At 34.6% G+C, this 27,947-nt stretch overlaps 1 protein-coding gene across 1 annotated transcript; it reads right to left on the bottom strand.

The window, feature by feature from the left end:
• Window positions 1-6,691: 6,691 nt before the first annotated feature.
• LOC129220137 (E3 ubiquitin-protein ligase lubel-like) lies at window positions 6,692-27,027 on the bottom strand. The gene is made up of 11 exons (XM_054854488.1): window positions 26,821-27,027; window positions 23,371-23,539; window positions 21,725-21,810; window positions 20,077-20,240; window positions 16,844-17,184; window positions 15,206-15,519; window positions 13,361-13,547; window positions 10,977-11,209; window positions 9,648-10,061; window positions 7,197-7,463; window positions 6,692-6,700 (listed from the first exon to the last, which is right to left on the bottom strand). The coding sequence occupies exons 1-11, from the start codon at window positions 27,025-27,027 to the stop codon at window positions 6,692-6,694; spliced, it is 2,391 nt and encodes a 796-aa protein (XP_054710463.1).
• Between the last annotated feature and the right edge of the window lie 920 nt (window positions 27,028-27,947).

The following is a 27,947-nucleotide window of genomic DNA, read 5'->3' as shown; positions in this document are numbered from 1 at the left end:
ATAAAATTTACAAAGGAATTTTAAACCTTTATTTTTGTCTGGAAAAATATTTTTAGCTACCACTTCAAAGATTAATTGAACGTATTTTGGCTTAAGAACGATTAATGCCCATTCGAATTGACTAAGCTCCTAAACATAGCGAATAAGTCTTTGGATTCGCAGCTTTGCAAGAATTTTAAGCAAGTGTAGATGCTTGGTACTTGCAATTCCCTTTTTGCGTTGACCCTTATTTGCAATAATGCTTTTGGAGCGTTCTTGCCAAATCAGGAAGACGTCAAGGTACTACTTAAATTTCTTCTGAAGGTTCCAGAAAAACGACTAGCTTTAACCGAAGATATTTCTGCATTATTTAGAACTAGTAGCACCCGCACGGTTTTGCCCGTAGTAGAAAATTAAAAGGTCATTTGGTTCGCCTGTATATTAACAAATAATGAATGATGAATTTCTCGCTAATTGGCTATGCTAAATGGCTCGTCCATATTACGGTTCTACGTTATGATGGTTTCGTAATTTACTATTCCACGTTGTGATAATTTGCTCGGAATTTTTTTTTTAAATTGGTATAGAAAAAGAACGAAATCGAATTTTCAAAAAATCGCTTCGAGGTGCACACCCCCATGCTACAAACTAGCTTTGTACCAAATTTCATGAAAATCGGCCGAACGGTCTAGGCGCTATGCGAGTTACAGACATCCTACAGACATCCAGACATTCATACAGAGAGACTTACAGCTTTATTATTAGTAAAGATAAAGATAAAGAAGATTTATAAGAATGATTTCAGGAAGGTTACTGACTTTTAGCGGGAAAAATTCCTGTTTTTTCCAAGCTATGTTCCTGGCAGAAATTCGGCACATCAACTGCCCATTATTTTTTAGGAACGACTCTGAATCGTTTTTACAGTGTATCTACTAATATTTTACAATTAACTTCCACCATACAATCACTTTACGTATTTAGTACATTTTATTATTTGTGCATTTCACATCCAATTTATTTCACGAGTTAAATATTTTAAGAGTCATCATCACCAGACATATGCCTAGTTTTTTTTTTTTTTTTTTTGCTTCCTTTTACAAAAAAGGAAGTATTGTATTCACGAAAAAATTTTCACTCCAAATTCGGCCTTAATTTCCATTTTGCTGACCCCCCGAATTAATGTTGAGTTTTTTTTTTCAACCCGACCACACGCGGATAAGTGCCTAAGAACGTATAAACACTCGAAATATCCATTTTGACATTCCCCGAGTTAATTACAACGACTTTTCTCGTGACGTCCGTATGTACGTATGTATGTATGTGCGGATATGTAGGTGTGCCTATGTGCAGATGTATGCTGCATAACGCAAGAACGGTATTCCTAGAAAGTTGAAATTTGGTACGTAGACTCTAGTGGGGTTTAGTTTGGCACCTCCTCTTTTGGTTGCATTCGAGTATTGCTAAAGGGGTCTTTTGCCCCTTTTTTTTGGGGGGGGGGAATCATTGTTAATTTCGATGTATACTTAAGTGGTGTTATAATTTGGAGGACACTTGGCGATATATCGCCAGTCTTTCGGTCGCCAAGTTGGCGATTTAAATTTTTTTTTTTAAAATCTAGTTTTAATTTGGCCACTGTTGGTGATATTTAGAGAGTAAACTATTGAATCACATTAAAATTGTCAATAATGGGAAAATGACATTAAAATTGGAGTAAAAGGAAGTCACGTGATGCACACATCAGCTCGTTTTCCAAGACATGAAAACGCTTCTTAATGATTTTTAGAAGATTGAACTTTATTTCGGAGGGGACATAGTACGCGAAAATAGTAAATATCACGATAACGAACTTCATTAAAAGATCCGGAAGATACGGATCTGGAATTAGACGGAAGAGAAAGAAGATATAGATGCTCCATTTTGATCGTTACAAAGCGTGAAAATAAACTTGGCAAAATTTTTCATGCGTATTTCCTATTTTCAAGGTATGAAATAAGCTTGAAAAGGTATTAAAAATAGCTCTTATCATTATATAGTGCTGGCCAAATTATTAGAGTAAAGAGTTTTTTTTTTTTTTTTTTTTGTATTTTTGTGAACTATTTGCACTAAAATACTTTTTATTTTACCGTTAAAGTACAGTACATACTGTACACTGATTATTACGTTATTTTAGCATAATTTAATATTTGCAGGTGGCAGCACTGTCTGCTTTATGTTCTTTGTTTATCTACCTACCAGGAACATAACCTCAATCAGCTTAAACAGTTCATTAGTTCTTTTTATTAGTGTGTTATGTTATATTTAAAGTTAGTTTTAGGTAATTAGTGAGTATGTGTATGTGAGTATATATAATAGTGAGTATAACCAATTTTTTACCTCCTTTTTTAAAAGTTAAACCTTGTGAAAAGTATGCCAAAAAGACTTAAAATGCTCATGAAGAGCAAGGGAATGCATACTAAATATTGGATAATTATTTCACTGTTCATTAATGTGTCTATAGTTATGTAATCAATAAAGAATTTGCTTATAAAACAGTCTTGGTCTAATAATTTGGGCAGCACTGTAAAATGAAATTCCAAAAAAAAAAAAAAAAAAAACTTTCTTTACTTCTTTAGGTGCTTCAAAGTAACCATTTCCTTCATCTGGTTGAAACTCTTCCTCTCTCCAATCAGCGTCATCCTCATCTTCCGACCACATCTCTTCTTCACTCGATGCGTGCTCTTCAGCAAGTTCAGTCTTCCGTGTCAAAGTCCCATGAGCTGTCCAAAGATCCTCTTCATCGCTGTAGTCATCTTTACTCTGCAGGTCAGCCAGCTTGTGTCTGAGCTCCTCGGGCACTGCCCCATCTTGATTCTGAGCTCCTTCCCCTGCTCCCCAAATTCGCATCAGGAAAGGTTTGGAAGAAGATTTGTTGGTCAGCATGCCATAAGCCAGTTCGACGTCCCCTTGGCTCGCACTGAGGCAATCGACGATGTCTTTCCGGCCGAAGTTGCCTCTCGTTTTCAGTTCCAGATACTACAAAAATAGTAAAATGGAACATTTTGAAACATGCTAACATTATATATTCAGCCCAATAGCCAGGGCCAAAGCAGATATACATGAAATACACCGCCAGCTCAGTCATTTCCAGCCGAGGACTGCAGTTTCGTGCTTAAACTAAACTTTACTAATTCTATATTAGCTGCCAGTTTGTTTGGCGCTCTTGGCTTCCTTAAGAGGTTTTTCATCTCCAGCTCAGTCACTTTCCTATGCCGGGCTGATGAGTGCTAATAAGCACGAAACTGCAGTCCTCGGCTGGAAATGATTGAGCTGGCGGTGTATTTCATGTATGCTAACATTGTTAACCACACAATTAAGATGTATATGTTTGTGCAAAAACATAAAAGGACTGAAACAATGCTTAACATTCCAAAACCTCAATAAAAATTGCAGACGTTTCAGTATTCGAAATTAGAAGAAACCCGCTTTTAGTACCAAGGAACGAAGGAAAGAAGGTCGAAAAAGATTTTGTCCTGCATTGAATTAGGAATTCCTTGTAACCTCGAAACACGGGTCCAAAAGTTTTAATGCTTTTGCACATTCATAGGCATTGTTTAGTGCTTTTAAGTGGTAACCATGTTTGGGATAACAATATTGATAGCGAGTTGTATTGAGTTTTCGAAAAACCACGGAAGTCTCATGGAAGAAAGGCATTTATTTAGATAAACAATATAACTAGAGTTGCACTTTATGATAGCGAAGTGGAAGAGGTTAAATAAAATTTTAGTTACAGGCGTAATTTAATAATGAAAAGTTAAATAATGCGCAGCAAAACGTATATGGAATATTGAAGTCATTATGTAATAGCCATAAATTCGTTACATACGGTTTTGCCTTCAACCGGACGCTACTGTATAACAAAACTCCAAGTGTGGTTTTAAAATTCGTTCCAAGTTATTTTCTGTTAGAAGAAAAGCAAAATAGACACGTTTTACCACATTTTTGAAGAAATTAATTTGCGAGTGCAAACATTTCGTATACGATTACATAAAAACAATCATTATAATTCATACACACAATAAGTTAATTTCAAAACACAAATGCACAATTTTATGAAGAGCATTCATGCATAAAATTGAATATTCACCTTTCTTTGCCTATTTTCGACACATTCGGTGACCGCTGCCCACACGTTTCCCTTGTGAGCTCTTAAAGCCTCTCTAGCTTCTTGCTCACTCATTTGTCCAACATCATTTTCTTTCTTGTCCCGTCCGTAAGCGGTTGCTAAGCTGACCACTCCTTCTACAGTGGCGTGCCAGTTTTCTCGTAGCCATTCCAGTGGCGGTTGCGTCCCGCAGTTATGAAGCGCCACTTGGATGTCATCTGCAGTGAAACCTTGTTGTTCTGCCTCCTATATAAAAATGCTTTTAGATGCATTGTTTTATTTTTCGGTAAAACAAAGCTGTTAAAAATGGAATATAATTTTATTGTTAGATTCCTTCTTAATTCATTGGATTATAAAATTTCTCGCATGAATATTCAGCTACATTTACAAGATATTTTAATAGAGCTGTGTTGCATTTGTTTTAGATTGATTAAGTCGCTTTGTGGCAAGACTACTTCTACTCAATGTTAAACTCCATAGAAAAGCCCTTCTTGTTCAGTGAGCCCGAGTATACTCGGACTTGTCACTAGGAGGGTTATTTTTTTTTTTTAATAATAAATGATTTTCATCATAACTTTCGAAATGTATTGCATTTTTCAATATTACATTTATGAAAAAAGCTCATCGATTTGAGTTATGATTAAGCGTAAAGAAGAATTATTTCTTTCGGTCTCTATCTATATCTTGTTTTTGCTTGTACCTTTTTTATATTTACACATAATAACTGGCAATAAATTCAGAACATATAATTTTTTACGATTTTCTCGGTGGAAAATTTTATTTTTTGGTTAGTTGCTTAAAAAAAGTTTGAATGTAGCCTATACTGCTGATGTTGAATAATAATATTTTTGGTTTTGTTAAAAATTCTTAAGAAAATTCTTTGATTTAATAAAATTAAATACGATAAAAAAAAAACACCTCCTATATGCCAGTTACACATCAAAACGTTTTCTAGCAAATTTTGTTCCGCATTTTAACCAACCAGTTGGTTGAGGAATTGTAAACGATTCATGTACCACCGATAAGCTTCATGTTAAGTTTTTTCAAATGCTCAAATATTACGAAACCTTTTCAAAGTATTAAAAAAAAAAAGTTAAATCTGTGACTGAGATATTGCTGGTGAAGACTTTTCAATTGAAGAAAAAAAACCCTTCTTTTCAGTAAAATCATGCCACAAAAGCTATTGTGAGGGAAAAGTAGCCAGACAGATTTTTCTCCATTTGACAAGCCAATTTTCAATTTTTTTTTTTTTTTTTTTTTATTTATGAGTATCGAAATAATTGCATTATCTTTGACATTTTTCTATTTCTAGAGATATTTTTGTTCGATACAAAGTTTTCTTTCTTGCCTTTGTTATTACTATTATTATGTTTTTTGAGCAATCACGATTGCTTATTGTTCTCACTTGACCGTCCTTGACGTTTTGGTTCCTTTTTCAGCTTGGACCAGGGGCCTGCTGCAGCACCACCGCCCGCCGTCCTCTGCAGGCGCGGCGGCTGTCCCCCGGTCCTGAGCTATCCGGTTCTCCTGGTCGGAAGCGTCCATGTCCTACACACACGCACGCTCACACACATACAAACACACGACTTCACACACATACACTCCACACGCCTACGTGCATACATACAGGTCTACGCACACACACACACAACTATGCACACGTAACCGCCCAGGAGGAAGGGCAGGCTTGGGGGGACAGGAGCCGTTTCTAGAAACAATAACTCCAATGAGTAGGGCTCTGCTTCAACTGGTGATTGCGAAATACATAATTTAAATTCAAATTGTCAGAATTCAAATTAATTTTTTTTATTCATTTTAGTTTTCATTTTACAGGAAAGTAGACTAAAAGGTTAATTTTACTCTTGTAACTAACTTCATAAAAAGAGTTTGCATTTATGAAATTTTCTCTTTGAATTTGAAACTTCAAAAAAGGAAAAAGAAAAAAAAAACGAGTAAAAGCATATCTAGGTAGTTTTTGTTACGATGTTTTAAATCACATTCGTAGTAATGTAACGTGTTAGTAAAATGTTAACACAAATTAGTGGAGTGACGTAAAATTTGCGCGAAAAATCGATTTCATTACTCAAGATATTTGAAAACTGAAATTCATTATTAAACACGATGCTTGATTTGAGAACACTGTTTCTTCTAAAAAGAAGACTTACCCTGATCATGCGAACAAGCTCTAAGCCCTGTGCTCTCATATTTTCTTGTCTTCTCCTTTCTACTAACTCTTCCATACTCAAATAATAGTCAGGTTTTCGTAAATTGGAGAATTCTGGAACACGGGTATCCTAGATAAAAGCAAAATTAAGAAAGAAATTAGTTAGATTTTGTATTAAAATTAAAGTTCGGGAATATGACATCTTTAAAACATTTATTTAGTTCAGAAAAAACATTTGTTGTCAACATAAAGTATCCAGTGACAGAAAAAAATATTTTTGACTCAAAAACAACGAGTTACAGTTAAAATATAATAGTTAAATAACAGGTTTCATTCAACAAAATACCTTGTAACAATTTCCAATTTCTACAATTCAAAAAGTAATTAATATCTTAAAGTTCAATGACTCATGCAAACTGTACGAACAGTTATAAAAATTAATGAACATACTTGAAACTATGTGATGTTTCATTGTACATTATAATATATGATTATAATATATAATTATTTATGAATTAAACTTACAAAGGAACAGTGATAATTGTACGAGAAAGCCGATTAATAATACATCGTCTTTTTGAACTCTAACCCGGACATTCAATTATCTGAATTAATTTTTTTTTTTTTGGGGGGGGGGAGGGGATTTATAACCACATTTATGAACTGTAAGCTTCAGGCATTATAAGCCGAAGCATGTTGCTGTGTATCCGTTAGTAAGTGCGAGTACTTTTTTTTCTGCAAAAAATATTATTATTATTATTTTTAATAAAATGATTTCAGTTGTCATAGTCTAGTAATTAGTCATTTAGCCCGCTAGCCCGCAAACTTACACAGAAACAAATATATTCTAGGATATACATAATATATTTTCATTAATAATATTTAATAAAACTTCGTTTAACTTATACTTACCGAGAATTCTCCCGATAAAGAGCCTCTGCTGACGCTTCTATACATGGGGGAGTAACCAAAGCCATAATCCATGGGTACCGAATCATTAATGCGTCCAGCGAAGAGTGATGCCCTCGAATGAGAACGTTGCATTGGCCTCACTGGCAGGTATCGGTCATATGGACCAGGAGAAGGCATTCTGTCTGCATACCCGAAGCCGTATCTACTTGGTGGTGGTTTGTCCAGGTACATATCTTCTTCGGCATGTTTTCGTTGCAGGTAATCCTCCTAAAAGAAAGTAGTTCATACAATGAAATTTGAGTCAGGAATTTACTTTTCAAATTGAAGATTCAGAAATTTTAACAGTTTTGTAGTTTTGTAGTGTCACAGAATGAATGAAAAGTTCTTACAACACTAAAGAAACATCAAGTAAAAGCATGAATGAAAAAAAAGAGAGAGAGAAATTGCATGGGACAATTGAAAGTTATAATAAAATGCATTTTTTAAAAACTTTTAATTTATTATTTTACCCTGGAAATGACGAAATATTTCAGTGAGATATTACGTAGTTTTAAATGATCTACAATGTCACCTCGAAGGTGGATTTAACTGCCCCATATCTAGTTTCTAACTGAGTTGAATGGTAACTTTTCTCTTGGTCTAAGACTAGCTAAGTTAAGACAAAAAGTTACGCAAACTATTAAACGTTTATTCCCTCGAACAAAGTTTTTGATTGACTAGGTGACACACGTAGCGTTTAAACTTTTCATAGAAGTTTTAAAATGGTTGTGAGAGCGTAAGAAACCATTTTCAATCGTTTCATAAACGTTTTCAAATTATGGTGACAACGTCATTAATCACTTTAACGTTTATAAAAAGAAATCTGCTTCCTGGATGGCGCCTACTTTCAGGTAACAAGTCTAGGTGTTTTGAATTTGTGAATTGCATGAAGTTTGATGCGTAGTACACTCAGAAATTACGCAAGAGTCTTAGTGGTACTGACATGATCAAAGCATAAAACTGTAAAGGATGAAATGGGTTGGATACTTCGTTCAGCTGATCGTGCTTCTACACTGTAAAAAAAAACTGTAAATTTTGAAGAAGTTATCCGTATTTGTTACAGAAAAAAACTGTTCGTAATAAAATACAGGATTTCTCTGTTTTTTTGAATCTGTAACCGGTTATACTTTGTTTTTCTTCGAATCTTCGAAATTTCGCCCGCGTGTTTGGATTTTCGTTCTCGTGCTCGAGTTTTTGATCTTATATTTATTTAAAGCGAGTAAGTCTTAAATCGTTTGCAACTTCCATTTCATTGCATTCTAATCAATATTTTATTATTATGTTTTTTTTGTCATCTGTTACAGAGGCATATTCGGAAATTTACCTTTGTATACATGTATTTCGTAGTAGTATAGTAAATATTGAAATGGATTTATGAAAGTATAGTTTCATTTTTTTAATCTTCATAAAATAATAAATCAGCTTGAATAAATAATAAAAATACGGAAGATTTCTGTAAAATAAACGGAAGAAAACTGGCGTCCTGGCTGACTTTTTTTTTCTGTAAATTTTACGGATTTTTTTTACAGTGTAGAAGTATATTTCTTTCTTAATCAATGGTGAAGTGTATTGCACTAAAAGTAAGTAAAAAGAAAAAAAAAGAAAAAATAATAATTTGAATTCTGACCTCTTGAATTCAAATTATGTTTTTCGCAATCACGAATGTGTGTGTGTGTGTGTGTGTGTGTGTGTGTGTGTATGTAGGCATGTGTGTTTATGTGTGTGAGGGGGTATGTGTGTTCATGTGTAGGGGTATGTGTATGTGTGTGTAGGCATGTGTGTTGTGTCTGGGTGCAGGTAGGAGTGTGTGGGTAGTTGTGTGTATGAGTGTTTGTGTGTGATGGGGAATGTGTATGTGTGTGTAGGCATATGTGTTTGTGTCTGTGTGCAGGCATGAGTGTGATAAGTGAGTGGGTAGTTGTGTGTAGGTGTGTGTGTATGTGTAGGTGTCTGTATGTATGCGTGTGTGTGTATGTATGTGTTTGTGTGTGTATGTGTAGGTGTCTGTATGTATGCGTGTGTGTGTATGTATGTGTTTGTGTGTCTGTGTGTTTGTGTATGTGTATGTGTGTGTGTAGTTGTGTAGATATGCGCGTGTGTGTAGGACATGGATGCAACCTGGAGACGGTTTTCGCTAGAGGAGCAGCATCGTGAGGAGCCGGTCGACTGTGATGCTGCAGAAGATGCTGGCGGGAAAATAAAATCATAGGACATCAAAACAGTCAAATGAAAGCAATAAGCAATCGTGTGATTGCTCAAAAAGAAAATGAAATCTTTTGATTCTGTTGAGAATAGAATCTTTTAACAAACTAGTTGAACAAGGGACTTAATAAGATAGAACAAACCAATTGAAATATAAGGAATTCCACTAAGTTATCGTGACCCTGTTGTTTATATTGGTTTCCAACTCACCCCATTATCTTTCTTGGTTTGGCATGAGGAATCTTTCTTGTGGAGGTCTACAGGACTTTGAGCAGTTGGAGAATTAAAAGATTCTGATGCCGACGAAGAATTGGATCCCCCGCGTACTTCACGAGATTTATTCTGATTTAAATCAAGATGCGAAGGAAATTCGGTCTCTGTAGCAATAGACGTTGAGTCTGTAGCAATAGGCGTTGTTTCTGTAAAAGGAATGGCTTTCTTACTCGCTGTTGAGAGATTGAGTTTGTCCAAAATACTTGTTCGCATTCTTCCTGAGGACTTATACACTGGTTTAGAACTGCCTCCATCTGTGGCGGTCGGTAGTTGGGGAGATTTGGAGACTGATGGTGGACGGGCAAAATCGTCTTTGATTTTCATCAGTTCTTCTAACCCTCTGGTTATTTCCTGAAACAATACTCATAATTATAAAGTTATTTGAAAAAGGTTTCGTTATGACATGAAAAAGTGATCCATTAAAAGATCTTTATTTTAATTTTTACTTCGGTAGTAAAGAATTTTAAAGCCATTTCGTTTCGAAGTTTTATCTCTTTACTAGTTAATTCAGTAATTTATTTTTACTGTTTGGAAGTCCCAGTGAGCTAGAAGCCCACAAATAAATTCAACAAAAAGGAAAACTTACTGGTCCCGTAACACATTTACTGTAATGTAAGAACTAGGAGATATGCTAATTTAATAAGAAAGTTCTGGTAACATATATTTTTCTTTATAACTAGCTTCAGTTTTACATCGCTGTTTTAATTCCAAAGAATGAAATTGAAACAAATTAAACTAGACTTTAGTTTTATTAATTGCATCGTGTAGCATTGTGATAGCTGAAAGATGGGAGAGAAAGATAATAATTAACCTTGAAATCTGTGTAAAGAGCAAAATAAAACTACACTGTATACCGATGGAATAGATTGCATTCGATCTCATATTAAAATTTTCATGAAAAAAACTTTATTTAAATCAGAGAAATATCGGTAGAAAAAATTATTATTTTTACCCCACGAAGCTCAAATCAATAAATACACGTATAAGAAGCTAAAAACAGTTTTAAATAAGAAACAAACAAAAAAATAATATATTTTTAAATGAGAAGAAGTAATTTTATTAAAAAGGATCTAGCTCTTTTTTATATGGCGAATGTTGTAGCTGGATATTCTCAAAGAGTCAGTTCACAGATAGTATTTTGTACTCTTCAATTAAAGCAATTTTCGATTTACCAGCACATTGCATTTATGTAAGTTGACATTAAATATTTAACTTCTTATGGTCGAAAGAGATAATTTCCCACCTTGATAAATATTGGTAACCGACCTTTTCAGCTTCGTCTAGGGCCGAGTTGAGACTAGCCATATCCTGCTGATTCTTCCGCGCTGTTGCTTCCTCCTTCGCTTCCTCTTCGACTTCCTGCTTCTTTTCGGGGCTCGGCGAGCGCAGGCTGACCTTCCTGCTTCCCTCCGGACATGTCTTGCAACACACCTGGCAAATGCGCTTCCCAGCCGGGTTCAGGAACGTGCAGTGGGAGCATTCCCACTCGCAGGAGATCTCTGGAGAAAGAAAGGAAAATAAAAATATCCTCCCACACATTTAAAATCTATTAAATATGGGTGTCGTTATCATGACAATCATTTTCGCCACTCTTGAATTTTGTTTATCTTTTTTCATAATTTTGCCAACTAATCAAACATTTTATCGATTATAAATTTACTTGTGTGAAGTATCTATGGTTTTATACATAGCTAATTTATGAAGAGGTTTTTAAATGTTTTGACCGCTTAGTGTGTACGAGTGACTTCGTCATTAAAGACATGTTCGTGAAAAAGTTTCAATTACATTCTTTTAGTTAATAAACTTAACACATTCATTTCAAGGCTGAAATTAAGCAATCATATAACTCTAGGCTAGTCATCAATTTTAAGTTTAATCCACATTGCTTCAGTTCAGACTTGAAATAAATTTGTTAACTCTCATTAACAAAATTAACTTTATAGTTACTAATATTTTCCTTTGTTTTAGGCAACAATTAAAAAGAGAGGTTATAATATTGTTTATAATCTATTTTCTTCATTAAAATATGCAACTTCGTTGTGAAAATGCCTAAGTCAGGCGTAAAAAGAACAAGAGCGTGGCGTGAGAGAAAAGTTCCGGGTGAAATAACACATCAGAATTTTGAAAAAGGAAAAGATAAAAGTTTTACTTTTATCTTCTGTCTGTACGATTTTTTATATTCATTATTGGATACAATGAACAAGCTTTTATCGCTCAACTCAATCAAAAGATGGGATGGAAAATATCTAAATTTGAAACATTGAAATTCGATTTCCATTTACTCAAACTGACTCTCCGTACATGTCTTTTCCTTTAAGTCCACTCAAAATTTATGCTTTGCAACCAGTAAGAATTATCTCTCAACTCTCATATTGTTTTTGCTTTATAAAGCTTTGGGAAATTTCCTCTATCTATCCATCCATCTATGTATGTATCGATGTATCTACGAATATGTATTTGATCCCATCTCTTTGAGATTTAATTGTAAGTTTAGTAACATCGATTCTAGTCTGTGCCTTAGAGGACATGCGGTCCGCCGTCGTGGATAATCTTATCCGTTTTTCAGGAAAGGGCACTTCGCCATGCCTCTTCGAACGCAGAGTTCTAATTTACGCATGGGTGATCGGTAAGCAATCCACGCGCTTCTAAAGGAGACAAAACCAGACATCCTTAACTTGGGCGAGCATTTTAATGTGCAAAAAAGTCTTAGTGTTCATTACATCACTTGTTTCACTTGTCTGATGTCATTTTAGTTAATCTTACATTTAAAAAACTGCTGCTTTTATACTATGACCCGAATATACCTTCCGCCGAAAACAGCGAAATAGAATCATCGGATACCACGTAACGAGGGAGGAGCCAAGTGCCTTCTCGTGAAAAACGGACAATACATGCTTCTCTTCCTGTTGTCACGGAGCTAGTACAGTCTGACCATCGATGAGATGAAATGGCAAACATCCGGTTTACAAGAGGAAATGGACGCATCTATTAGTTTTCAGGGCTGCAGACTTATGTTAGTCTTTAAATTAATCAGAGTCACATTAAATTGACGAAAAACGAGTTTCAAATTTTTATTTTTCCCCCTCATCGAGATGGGCTCATCTTAGCTGAACGTTCGCCCGTTCCACATCATTCTTCGGCAGACAAACACTTCGGAAAAAAAGGGACTGTAACTTTAATGTTTCAAATTTGTTCATATTTAATCAAGTATTAAAAATTTTATTTTCAGTTTGTCATAAATTCACGAGCTTGCTACAACTCTTCGACGGAATATCGCACCGCAGGAAGTTTCCCAAAATGGGAAACTGTTATAAAATTACACAGTTATGCTAATTTTATAAGTTATGCACTGTTAAAAATTCAGGAACATTTTCTGGTAATTGTTACTGTAAAATGGCGGACTTAACGCATCGCTGATTTCTACGGTAATTTCTACGGGAGAAATAATCGATCCCAGCGCCAATTGGTTGCTGCGAGCTACCGAGGAAACCGTAAAATTTTACAGTAACATTTGATTTTTACGGTAATAGTTACTGGCAACATGGATGCCAGTAACAATTACCGCAAATTTTCCGGAAAATTTTTAACAGTGTGGTACACTGTTATAAAATTAATTTTAGTTTCCTGAATGCAGTTGAAAGTATTCTTACCTGAGTAAGATTCTTTAGAAGGACGTCTTTCGGTAACGATTTTCTCTTTTAGACTAGTTTCGGAATGTTCTTTTTTCTTTTGCTTTATGGAATCTTCCGCGTCTTTTTCAAGGTTGCTTACAGAGGGCGACTGACAAACCATCGGAGATGAACCTCTGCGGTTTCTTGGGTCTGCTCTCTTGCTTGACTTATAAAAAAAAATTAAAAGAAATAACAATCAGAAAATTGTATGAAAACAAATTTTGTTTTGTAATACCGAATTAACTCTTGAATGAATATATATTTTTTTATTTACACTTCTGTTTTATATTTTATCTGTTATAACTTAATTCCCTTCTTAATAATAAAATTCGCACTGAAATAAAATCTTTCTAAAAATTAAAATGGTTCTGTGAAAACTAAATAACGGAAAAGGGATACGATATCTAAAAATGAAATTATTTTCATTAAAAAATTTACAATGGTAGATTGAAGAAATATTCTAGATTAATTGCAATCAAGTTACTGACTTTTGGAACCATTCCTGTATTTTGCAAGATATGTTATTAGCTGATTAAGCACTTAACTGCCTGTTATTTTCCATTAATGCTCCTGAATTTTTTTACAGTAGCATTTCTTAAAAATTTAATCAATCGAAAATAACTTGCTTTTATGTTTTTATTTCATGACTTTTGAAAATAAACTTGGTTACTTAAAATATATATCCCATCCAAAATAACCCAACATTAAAAAAAAAAAAAAAAAAAAACTAATAATGTTAAAAAGTTTAAAAAACATCGCAGACACGTGAAAGATCTTCTCATAAATATAATTAAGTTTGGCAGAGCAATAATTATTGCAAATTCAATTGAACTTAAATATACAGATACATATATTATTTATTAATTTCAGTCAGCACCTTTGAGTCAAACATATTGAGCCTCAGCGGCCAAGAATGACACCTTCCTCTTCATAACTGACCCAAGAGACAATAGCGTCCTCTCAGTAATCACGTACAAGCAACACGTGTTTTGGGGTTATAGGATACCCGATTTTAATACAGTAAGTAATAAGGTGTGAATTTCTGGATGTAAGCTCACATCTCATCATCTGACTTATTTTTTCGGCTTACTTACGAGTACTTACGGCTTACTTACTTACTTTTGTCGGCTTACTCGGCTTACATTCATAAGTTCAGATATTTTTGTATGATAAAAAAAGGGGCCCTTATTTACCTGAAGCCTGTGTTTTAACGAAACCTGTGTTTCGAACTTTCGATCCATAGCAGAAAGGCATTTTTTAAATTTCTTACTGTCAAAAAAGGTAATGACTGCTACTTTACTCTTTAACAGGAATGTGTTTATTTATTTTTTAATCCAAATGGTAATAATTGGTAATTTTACAAATTATCAGAAAGGTATTTTTTCATTTCTTACTATCCAAATGTCAATAATAATTAATAATTTTACTTTTTAGCAGAAATGTATTTATTTTATTTTTATTATTTAAATGTTAATAATAATCCTTGCTGTTTTTAGGGAAGGAACTTATTCATTTCTTACTATTCAAATGGTAATAATTAGTAATTTTAGAAATTATCAGAAAGATATTTTTTCATTTCTTACTATCCAAATGTCAATAATTAATAATTTTTACTTTTTAGCAGAAATGTTTTTATTTCGTTCTTATTATTTAAATGGTAATAATAATTCTTGCTGTTTTTAGGCAAGGAACTTATTTATTTCTTACTATCCAAATGGTAATAATTAAGAGTTTACTCTTAAGCAGAAAGATATTTATTCATTTCCTGTTTTCCAAATGATATGAATTTATCTACGTTCCAAACAAATAAAAACTTCCTCTCACTTTTCTTTGCATTTGTTCTTCCTCCTCACTCTCCTCATCCGAGGAAGCAAGAGGAGCCTTTTTGTTCCCGCTGGATGGCCTGTTGTCCACCCTCATCTCAGACGATGAAGATTTAGGATGGCTGAGCGGGGAGCTGGAGCCAGAAAAGTCATCGTCATCGCTCGTGTGGCCTTTTTTCCTGCGACGGGACAGTCGTCCAGTTCTAGATAAAGAACGCACAGAGCTTGCAGGAGAAGGTGGGGCTTCCATGGGCATGGTGCCTCCTGCCCATGGGCCGAAGCCAGGAGGAAAGGGTCCATAAGGGAAGAATTGACCTGCCAGTTGCAAAATGTGGTGCAATTATTTTTACTGATTGAAATAGAGGTCATAATATGCTATGTACTATAAATATTAAATGAATATCTTTTTATTGTTCTTTTTCATTTCATTTGATTTTATATTAACTTACTTTTTATATGAAATTATTGTGATGTTGTATGCTTGACGTTAGTTTTACAGTACCCTCCACTAATAAAATCACTGGATTATAAAACCAGCCGCTTTTTAAAATCAAATCTGGAAGAACAGAATCACTGCAATACCAGAACATGTTATCGCCGTTTTATAAAATCAAAATTTGTGGTATCATACGCAAACGAGCTGATGTGTGCATCACATGACTTCCTTTTACTCCAATTTAATGTCATTTCCCCATTATTGGCAATTTTAATGTCATTCAATTATTTACTCTATAAATATCACCACCAGTGACCAAACTGAAACCAAATTTAAAATTTAAATTTCCCCCCAAAAAGGGGCAAAAGACCCACTTAGGAACATCCGAATGCAACTAAAAGGGAAGGTGCACAACTAGGCCCCACTAGGAATCTACATACCAAATTTCAACTTTCTAGAACATACCGTTTTTGAGTTATGCGAGATACATACGCACATACATACTTACATACGGACGTCACGCGAAAACTCGTTGTAATTAATTCAGGGGTCGTCAAAATGGATATTTCGTGTGTAGGGCATGTGTTCCTAGGCATATATCCACGTGTGGTCGGGTCGAAAAAAAACTCAACATTCAATCAGGGATGAGGAAAATGGAAATTAAGGCCGATTTTTGAGTGAAATTTTTTTCGCGAATACAATACTTCCTTTTTTGTAAAAGGAAGTAAAAATTGGTAAAGAAGCACCAAAGAAGTGAAGGAATTGGTCTCAGTAGATGAGGAAATCTCAGCGTTAAACTTGTCTATTCAGTGGATGCCATAAAAGCGTTTGGTGATATACGATGCGCTTTAGAGTAAAGAAAATATAACGTTGAACGTTACAAAACCTTTAGTAAACTCTCAAACGATATTGAATCTTTACTTTCAAATTCTGTTAACCAAACTGCAATACGCCAATGTTTTAAGACCCTTGTGTAAAAAAAAAGAAAAAAAACCCTCATGTTTAGTTAAAATGACAATTGTATTTTGAAATACTTCAAGCGAAAATAAAAGACGTAATTCATTTCGTTTTTTAAAGTATTTAAACTTCAAAACTTTTCTTTTTTTTAATGTAGGTACGTGATTTTAATAAGCGGCGGTTACTGTTTTAAGATAAAATCAACAATTGGGTTAAAATATTATGAGCAGACGTTTAATATTTTACCTGGATAGGCCATCCTGTCCATCATTACGCTTTGACTTCTTTTAGCTCTCTTTCTGAATTGATGTTTTCTTGATGGGTGGTGTCTCATGCTTGCGTCTGATTGGTCACTGAAGTCTCCATCCATCGGCACTTGATTCAGGTTGGCAAAGGAGCCGGCGAAGTACCCCGGATATCCCGGATACTGCTGAGGATACATGGGATAGGGATAATGTGGTGGCATCGGGTAGTGAGGAAAAGGTGGCATGCCTGGCATCGCCGTCATGCCGTCCATGGCATGGAGATCTGTGGCACTTGAACTAGGATGCATCATGCTAGATGGGTGATGAGATTGCGCAGGTGGACTGAAAACATTTAAAAATGTGAGTTCGGAGTAAAAAATGCTTTTACTTCGTTTAATGTATTTGCATGCTATTAACAAAAAATAATTAAATTGTGTGTTAAAAGTGACAAAAATGATGATTTATGAATAAATTATCTTCAGCTCTATTTGTACTCATCGTGTGCGGATTTTATTGTACCATATGTTTGCAAAGTTATGAACTTTGTCTTTTTCAGCATCGTTGTTTTTATTTTTCAATTTTTGGAGAAAGTTAATTGTTTATTTCTCACATGATCCGAATGGTTTGAGTTTTTCTGCACGACAAATGAATAAAAATTGTAGTTCCCCCTTTTCTCTTTGCATTTGTTTTTCCTCTTCACTTTCTTTACTTGAGGAATCAAGAGGAATCTTTCTTTGCTCTCGCTAGGTAGTCTGAAGTCTACTCTCACTTCAGACGATGAAGATTTATGACAGCTGAACTGGGAGATGGATTCAGCTTAATTTATTAAGCCACTAAAACATGACTCAAATTATTTAGTCATTGATATATATTGAATAGCTTACTTATTTCATTTTGAGATTCTCTTAAAAACCAGGGGTTTGTAAGTAGTAGCGTAGCCAGGATTTCATTTCGGAGGGGGTCGAATAAGTTTGATGAACACAAATTCGATTTTTTTTTATGCATACAAACAGGAAATCTGTGTGAAAGACAGAGAAATCTTCAATTTTGAGTTTTCTTACTCATTTCGGGGACGGTCCAGACCCCATGAACTCTCTCCTTACTTACGATACTGTATTCTAAAACTGGTCTGTATTAAATTTGGAATATAGTCTTATGATTCACACGCACACGCACACACACATGCAGCACAGAACACTTAAGAAAATCAGGCATATCACTAAAATTCCAAAACTAATTAAAGTATTAGAATACATTTTTCTATTTTATGAAAATGAAGCTTTTGAAACTTTGATTAACACCAATGGGTGATGTGCAGGGTTTAACTTGCATAGGAGCTTACGGTAGTTGAGCTTCTACACAAATTTCATGCAACTTCAACATTTTTGGCTAAATTCTCACTATAAAATAAGTTGTGGGGACTACACTGCCGTTAGCACGTAAAAAGCTGTATCTGCAGAAATGATTTTTCAAGATATTTGAAGAAATTCATTTTGGATTGAATGCTAATAGTACTGTCCTCCTAAGCGTAATGCGCGTATCTCAAGAGAGATTAATTTTCGGCTAATCGACATTTCATAAAATTGAACTTCGCACACACTTTCAACGTAAAACTTTAACTACGGACGTTTACACTAAGGAAATTGCGATACTGCTTTTTAGCTTAAGAAGTAATAATATTTTTGAGATACGTTAAATTGTGTGTTAGAGTGATTTTTGACAGGTTATAATTGAGATACGGTCGTTAAGCTTAGGAAAATGATGGGTTACCTCTCAAACATTCCTTAGCAACGAAAAAATGCAATTGCAAAAAAAGTTGAGATACGCCCATTACTTAAAATACACCGCCAGCTCAGTTAATCCATCCGAGGACTGCAATTTCGTGCTTTTTAGCACTCATCAGCCCGGAATAGGAATCACTTGAGCTGGAAACAAAAAACCCCTTAAGGGAGCCTAGAGAGCCAAACAAACTGGTAGCTAATGTAGAATTAGCACACCAGATGAGTGACCGCAGCAATGGTGCGGTTCAACTCAAAGATTGATGGCAAAGAATGGTATTTTGTAGTAAGTTACCGCCCTAAGTCAGGGCTAAGGCAGAAATACTTAAAATACGCCCCCAGTTCAGTTATTCCATCCGAGGACTGCAATTTCGTGCTTTTTATCACTCATCAGCCCGGAATAGAAATCACATGAGCTGGAGGCGAAAAACCTCTTAAAAGAGCCTAGAGAGCCAAACAAACTGGTACCTAATGTAGAATTAGCACACCAAATGAGTGACCGCAGCAATGGTGCGGTTCAACTCAAAGATTGATGGCAAAGCATCGTATTTTGTAGTAAGTCAACGCTGTTTGACTCTTTTGGCTCCCTTAAGAGGTTTTTTGCCTCCAACTCATGTGATTCCTATTTCGAGCTGATGAGTGCTAAAAAGCACGAAACTGCAGTCCTCGGGTGGAATAACTGAGCTGGTGGTGTATTTTAAGTATTTCTGCCTTAGTCCTGGCTTAGGGCGGTAACTTACTACAAAATACGCCCATTAGGTTTAGGTGCGCAGACTGGGAAATGTTGGAATTTGACGTTCCTTTCGCGCTTTTGTTTCAGTAGAAACCAAATAAGCAAGGTTGTACAATAAAGCTAATGTTCAACGGGTGACAGAAATACAGAATGAAAAATTTTCAGTTACTGCCCTCTACCTGCCCACAGCAGTATAACGCATCCACACTTCTTTTGGTAGGAATTAAGCCCTGGTGATGTGTCAAAACGATTCAAGTTGAATCAAAGTACAGTAAACTCTCGATTATCCGCAGAATAGGGTGGAACAAGTGCCGGATAATAAAAATCGCGGATAAACAGCAAAAAGTCTAAAATGAGGGACAACAAAGGTAGAAATTAATCCACTTCAAAAATATGGCTGTATTGATACATATTACTACAATGAAAACATGTGCAGTAAGGTAAAAATGTTTCGTATTTTTGTACAACAGAACTAACAGAACTAACATCAATGAAGAACGTGTTTGATAAAGAAAGCGGAAAATATAAATAAGTCAACAAATAAATAAAACAAAAACAACTCTACTTTTAACTTTTCAATTTTTAGAGAAAAAAAGGCCATTGGTTTTTGCTTCTTTCTGCGAAAATACATGATCCGGATTGTTAAATGATTCGCGGATGATCCACCCCGCGGATATACCGCTCGCAGATAATCGAGAGTTGACTGTAGTATTATGTTCTTACCCTCCTGGTGCCATGAAAGGATGTGGATGGTTTCTGTTCAAAGTTCCAAATTGTTGTTGATGCATATTTCGGTTGTTCACTCCATTGTTCATCCACGGGTTCCCATCTGGAATTCCACTAGTTTGATTAAAAGGGGCTGATGTGTCAGAGAAACCGTTTCGAATCTAAATTTAGAAAAAAGAACTAGTAATAAAGTTTTATTCGAAAGGTAAACTCGACATTTATTTAATTCTTCAGAGTTGAGAAAACAATTCAGTGAAATTTAAATGTTAAACATGTCACAAATTACTTCATTTCGTAATATGAATAATTTTCCACAATGAAGTAAAGTTCATTGCATTTTATGCGTTTGTAATCAGTAGGTATGGGCAATGTCGTTCTTTTTAATGATCCATTCATCAGAGGATTTCTTTTTTTTTTTTTTATTTATTCGTACACTGAATTCGTTCTTATAAAATTTTCAGGTGATATATCAGCGAGAGTTATTCACGTACATCGAAAATGTTTCTTTGGTTTCATTCTTATTTATTCCTTTAAGAAATTCTTTGAATTAAGGTTATTCTTTTAAGGAATAGCAACTAAAATTACCTAACGGTTGAAAAATATACCAATAAAAGTTTCGTCAAAAAATATTTTATATAGGTTTAGATGTTATAAAATAATTACACGCGTAGTTTAATTTGTGGTATAGTTCTCGGTAATGGAGTGGAAAGAAATCTGTTTTCAATTCCAGAAGTTGCAGGTTCGATTCCTGGTGGTACAAAGTTAAATAATTAAACTTTATTTAATTAAAAATTGACTAAAATTGCCGTGATATCAAAATAAATAGAGTCGTTTCCAAAGCTTTAAAATTGTTTTTTTTTTTCTGAAAGAGCATGCTTAAAAACATAGAATATCACCATTTTTTAAACAATATGTTTAAGTTTAATAATTTAAAAACATTACTTAAATCGGTGCACTTTCATTGTCTACGCTTCTGTCGATGACATCACAAATGATGAAATTCCATTCAGTGTTGCTATTCACAGAGCAAAATATTTAATTCGCATCTTTACTCACGTGCATTGGCAACGATAGGGTTGACAGCAGGCGTCGAGCGCAATTTTAATTCGCTTCTTGATTATCATAGCGTGGAAACGTGGTAGAAAGATGCGCCAAAGAGCATCATTTGTGACGTCATCAAGACCACGCCTTGTTTGAAAAATCAGACATTTTAAAAAATTAATTAAAAATTAAGTGTTGGGAAACTGAAAGTATTTTCTGGGCCCATGATATTATTATTTTTTTTTCTTATTCTATCAATTTCAGTGACAAAAAGTACGACTTTTGACTGAAGGAAATAACCGCATTGCAAAATCGACCACAAAATGTAAATAAATAAATAAATAATTGCTGACTTCCGTCTTATTAAACATTTTGAGTGTAAAAATAAAACAAAACAAAAAATTATTTTGGATGTGTAAAATATAAGTAACATCAAAGCGCATAAAAAAATTGAATCAAGAAAATAAACGAGACAGAGAGAACTCTTTATAGAAAATAAATATTATCGTTCAAAAGAACGGCCGTTCAATTTTTAGGAGAGCTTAGGAGGAAATCGACAGAATCTGCAAAAGTGTTTTGAAATTGACAGATACAAAATCCACACCTGTCCATTTGTTTGGTCTCTCCTCTCCATACCTAGTTCTTGAGGCCTCGGGGAGCGCTCTGGGAGCTGGGGAGGAATTTCTTCAACTGAAATAAAGGAGAAACATATCTGAATTACGACTGAAAAACTTCAATCAAGTTGAATATTTGTGAAGAAATTCTGTAAGAAAAAACGGAAACATGATAGATTTTACATAGATTTTAGATTAAAATTAATTTTATGTTTATTTTTTAAAATTTCTTCCATTTATTGTACGGTTCAGAATATTACAATGTAGGACGAAAGATTTCAAAAATTTCAAATCAACATTTAAAATTAGACTCCAAAATTGCTATAAATACAAATACAAATACAAATGTGACGACCAGCAACAGGCTCTGGGTCCAGTTAGGCTGGTCCTAGTCAATTAATTAGTCCCCAATGAAGATGAATGACCCTCTTAAAGCTACCCACCCCCTTGCTCATTACCGCCTCTTCCGGTAGGCTATTCCAAGTGCCCACGACCCTGCTGAAGTAGTAGTTTTTCCTAATTTCCAAGTTAGCATGAGATTTAAATAGCTTAAAACAATGACCCCTTATCCTGCTTTCCCCGCAAAAATTTAATCCATTTACATCTTTCATTTTGATAAATTTAAACAACTGAATCATGTCCCCTCTGACTCTCCTTTGCTCCAGGCTATATTATACATTTCAACTGTATAAGTGTTACAAACTCATTCTATAACATAAAAAGTAGAAAACTGAAAATATTGCTTTGCTAGCAGAGTGCAGCAATGGACCTTCGACAATTTCTATTGAACTTGAATATAAGGGGTCTAAGAACCTTTAACCTTCAAAATTTTCGACTTTCTGGAAAAAAAATATAGGTTATACATAGTTTAATTCTAAACAATTTGATACCTTATTTATTACCATACGTAAAAAACTTTCCAAGTTATCGTAAAAATGCGTAAACTTTCCCCATAGAGATTTATGTTAGCAGCAGCAGTTTAAGCCTCTTTTTCTCAGGTGCCGGTTTCTTGCTTTGAGTGCATGATTCATGATATCTCAAAAAGTTTCTTATATATTTCAGTAAAACTTTTCATTCGTGTTTGTCTGGTTTATTTTTATGAACTGAACCTAAATTTTAACTAAAAATGAAAGTTGATGTTTAAAAAAAAATATTTTCGCCCAAAATTTTGGGAAATTTTGATATTAACTTAAAAAATTAAAAATAATAATAATAATAATAATTTTAAAATAATAAATAAATTTAGGTTCAGATCATAAAAATGAACCAGGCAAACATGCATAAAAAGTTTTACGGAAATATATAAGAAACTTTCTGAGATATCATGCGCAGAAAACGAAAAACCGGCGAAATTTTGAGAAAAAGAAGCTTAAACAGTTGCTGTTAACATAAAACTCTATGGGGAAAAGTTACGCATTTTTACGATAACTTGAAAAGTTTTTTGCGTGTGGTAATAATTAAGGTATCAAATTGTTCAGAATTAAATTATGCATAACATATAGTTTTTCCAAAAGTCGAAAATTTTGAAGGTTAAATGTCCTTAGACCCCATAATACAATGCTAGATTTAAGGGCTTTAATAATTTAAGGCTTTAGCTGTAGCGAAAAGATTAATGATTTAAAACACTAAACCTCACCCCTTTTGTGAATGAAAGACAGGTCATGTTTAACTTCCGCGCTGTGCTGTCCATTTGTTTGCATTTCGTCATTTGGAAGAGGTGGCAAGGGACGATTGCTCATGAACTTCTTGATGCTTCCAAGACGATCCGTCCAAGAGTATTCTTTCTTTGGGAGGGGAGGGCTGCCCTATAAAGGAAAACGATCATTTAAACTTGAAAGGTTTGAATGAAAAATGGCTCAACTGTCTCAACTAATAAGCACAAAAATGTGTTGATGATAAAGTTTCGTTTTAATGTTTAATTGTATTAAAAACCATATTCGATTTTTTTACTGATTTATTTTGAAAATTGGACATTATTTTGAGCAAAACACAAATGAGCTCTTTTAAGAACTGTTTTAAGCTACTTGAAATGTAAAAATAACCAAATGTTTTCTATCAAAGTGAGCTCAAAAGTTGGTCGGCGAAAAAAAAAAAAAAGTATTTGATTTTTTACTATTTTATTTTGAAAATTTGACAATATTTTGAGCAAAACACAAATGAGCTAGCTCTTTAAAAACTGTTTTAAGCTTCTTGAAATGTAAAAATAACCAAATGTTTTCTATCCAAGTGAGCTCAAAAGTTGATTGGCGAAACATTATTCACTCCCAGTTGAGGTGTCCATATTTGGCCTATGTAAATTACAGCAACCCTAGATAGGATTTCCGTAAATATTTCACCAATCATGGTCATGGCATTAATTTTGAATTTTTTTTCTTTTTTTGCATGTCGATTATTAAATTTTAAAGAGTATAAATTTTAAAGAAGAGAAAATGATTGTGTTAAAAAATATATTAAATAATGTGTAAAAATAGAAGATTTTATGCAACGAATTATTCGAATTACTTAAAAACAGATTTAGGAATTTTTAGAGCAGCAAAAATTGACTTATGGGTTAAGTGTCCATAATAAGGGAAAAACTACATAAAATTAATGAACATAAAAAAAATCAGTTAAACTCAGATCAAATCAATACCTGTTGCGATCATAAAATGCGATCTGTTGTTGCATAAAATCTTCTATATTTACACATTATTTAATAAATTTTTTAACGCTATCTTTTTCTCTTCTTTAAAATTCATGTTTTTTAAAATTCAACAATCGACATGCAAAAAAAGAAGAAAAAATCAAAATTAATGCTATGACCAGTTGCAAAATAATGCAAACTCATAACTTCGTTGTAAACAATTTTCCCCAAAATTACCAACTTCAAATTATTTGATAATAATTGAAATTTAGGCTCAAAGTAAAATCATCAAAATTAAAAAAATAACTTTGGCTGATTAAGGTGAAAAAACAACGTAAATAAAGCACAAATATTGGAGAAAATAAAGCCTATAGCTATTTTAAGGCTACAATGGAGCCTCTTCATCAGTGCAAAAAGCTCACCAACACAACCAAAAGTTGCGAGAGAACTCAGTTCTCTCGCAACTGATTTGTGCTTTATTTACGTTGTTTTTTCACCTTAATCATATTGTAACACAAAGCTTATATGATAATTTTTCATTTAACTTTGGCTGATTTAAAGTAGCACTTATTAGAATATTTTCCTACATTCAAAAAAGCTAAATGATTTACAGAATGTTGATTGAAATTTCATACGCCAATTTGATCTTTTGCTGCTAGTAGGAAACATTCCAAGTGAGACACAAACTTAAGTTTCAATACAGCAACAGTTTTAACATATAAATTGATTCTACCACTCGATGGTTTAAAAGTAAAATGCAAATAATAAAGTGATCCCTAACCTCGAGCTTGCATATAGTGACTTTTGCTTTTTACTTCCAAATACTTGAAATCTCGCGATGGAAGTTGATGGTAGGAATCTGAAGGAAAAGATGTAGAGGGTTGGAGGAGGGGCGATTGAAATCAAAAATTTGTGAAGGCACGTTGCAATTTTAGAGAGGATTATCTTTTTGGCTTCTGGTTTTGAGGAAGTTAATTTTAAAATACGAAATATTTTCTTATTTTGCAATGCACATGGATCGTAATATTTTTCATGAAGTTAATAGTCTACGTTTGTTTGAATAGACCAGGAAGAATAAGACTTCAAAAATGTACATATTCAAACGAATGCATAGTACAATCATGCTATGCTTGGGTAAAATCCCTGAAATCCAGAAACAGGTGGCTCAAGTACACATAGTACGTAAGGCAGTACCGGACCTTCGGTTTTTCTGAACCGGGGCAAAAGTTTGAAGCAGCCATCTTAACCCATCTTTTATTAAGTTTTTATATCGAGTTTCATCAAAAACAACCACACAGAAATAGGGTTAATTTGCCACCTCTAGAAGTTGCCGTCCGGGGCAATGGCCCTAGCTTGTTGTCCCCTAGATCCCGCCCTGACTTCAGTATATACTCAAAAACATCTTTAGTAGTTTGTCTTCTTATCGACAACAATACTGACGGCAGTGTTTCTGGTTGTAAAATGTTTCTGACTTTATTCCAGATGAAAAGGTGGTTTGCATTGAACGTATGTTTTTTTTTTCTTTTAGGTTTCACCTAAGTGGGAGCCAACACTGTCAGAACAACTGTTACCCTTGGCAACTGGGTTCGTCAAACAAAATTATTTAAGAGAATATACTACAAATTTCCATAGTTAAATCAGTGCATAACCATTTTATGCTATTAGGACTGTGCTTCAAAACAGTTTTATTTACAGAATTTTGCTGCATATTTCATGATATTTCAATATCAACATTGCTACCGACCAAAGCACATGATTTTCGGTTGATAGTTTTTAGAGAAAACGCTAATTTTTTGAGCAATCACGATTGCTTATTGCTTTCATTTGACTGTTTTGAGGTCCTATCATTTTATTTTCCCCCCGCCACCCTCTGCAGCATCACGGTCGACCGGCTCTTCACGATGCTGCTCCTATAGAGAAAACCTTCTCCAGGTTGCATCCATGTCCTACACACACACACACGCATACACACACACATACACGTACACACACACATACACACACATACACAAACACATACACACACTCAAACACATACACACACTCAAACACATACACACACTCAAACACATACACACACATAGAGACACCTACACGTACACACACACCTACACACAACTACCCACACACTCATGCCCGCACACAGACACAAACACATATTCCTACACACACATTCCCTTCCCCCCACACACAAACACTCATACACACAACTATCCACACACTCATACCTGCACGCAGACACAAACACACATGCCTACACACATACACATACCCCCTACACACAAACACACATACCCCACCCACACACACGCCTACATACACACACACACTCGTGATTGCGAAAAACATAATTTGAATTCAAGACGTCAAAATTCAAATTAATTTTTCTTTCTTTTTTTTTAATTTCTTTGATTCAAGATACATTGGTGTTCACCGAAAGAAAATTCAATTAAAATTTCATACTTCACGTGAGGGACTTCCTCTTCTGAAATTGTCGAAGAAGGACTTTGCCGGTTTCTTTTTCCTCGGTGGTGGAAGAGGCATTTTGGACGGGTCCCCTGTCAGGTGTGACGCTTTGAGGGGCAGCACAGGTCTGGCCCCAGGAGTTGGGATTCCGGGATCTGCCGCTTTTCTCAAGTGGAACCTCCTCTTTGGGTGCCTGTGGTACATGTCGTCACACGAGAGGCAGAATAGTTGGCACCCACATTTGTCGCATCGGACAGCTGGCTGCGAACAACCGCATAAATCGCAATGGCGGCCGTCTCGTGGACGGGGTGCTACTCCTGAGGCTGAAAAAAGAAATGGTAAGACTTAATCTACAGTGATGTCCCGTGTTATTAAAACGGTTTACTCTACTTTTCGCTGACATTTAAAATTTCCTCCTCCCTTAAATGTATTATATATCAAAAGGCAAGTTGAAACCATTGAGGAAAGATAAATTGGAGGGAGTGAAGGCTTTCATACATTAAAGCAAAGCATTGGAAGAAATCAGGTTTCTTTTGCTAGTTTCACGCAAAACGTGTCAACCATTCGTCGTTGTTGAATCACGTGACTTGGGGTCTCTGTCCCAGCTTTCTGTAAAACTGGGGGAAGGAAATTTTGTGTCGGCGAAACGTAGGGGACACCATTTAATCTATACTGTATTAAAATTCGCTTACCAAATTTTAATTAACTAAATATTCCCATTAATCTCTAGTTTTTAACTATGAGCAGTTGTGCTGAGAATTTTATGGTAAAGTTTTAGGAACTGTCGAGACTGAATGATAAAGTTTACGGCGACTTACAGCTGACACAAAAACGGCGGTCGAATGACACTTATTTTTTCTGCTTGACATTTTTGGACTCCAGGATGGAACTAAAGTTGCGCAGCTAAGCGTGTGACATAAAACAACTAGCAAAAATACATCACACAAAAAAATTCTTTTTGTAAGCAGTGTATTTTTAAAAAAAAAAAAATAATAATAATAAAAATCTTTATATCGGTTAAATGTCATTCGTTTTAATTGTTATGAATCCATGTTTAACAGCAATTAAAAGACCCGTACAGTCTGACCACCGATGAAATGTAAAGGCTAACATCCGGTTTACAT

The sequence above is a fragment of the Uloborus diversus genome, chromosome 1 (genome assembly GCF_026930045.1).
Source record: "Uloborus diversus isolate 005 chromosome 1, Udiv.v.3.1, whole genome shotgun sequence".
NCBI classification, from domain to species: Eukaryota; Metazoa; Arthropoda; class Arachnida; order Araneae; family Uloboridae; genus Uloborus; species Uloborus diversus.
This window is presented reverse-complemented; position numbering and strand designations above follow the sequence as displayed.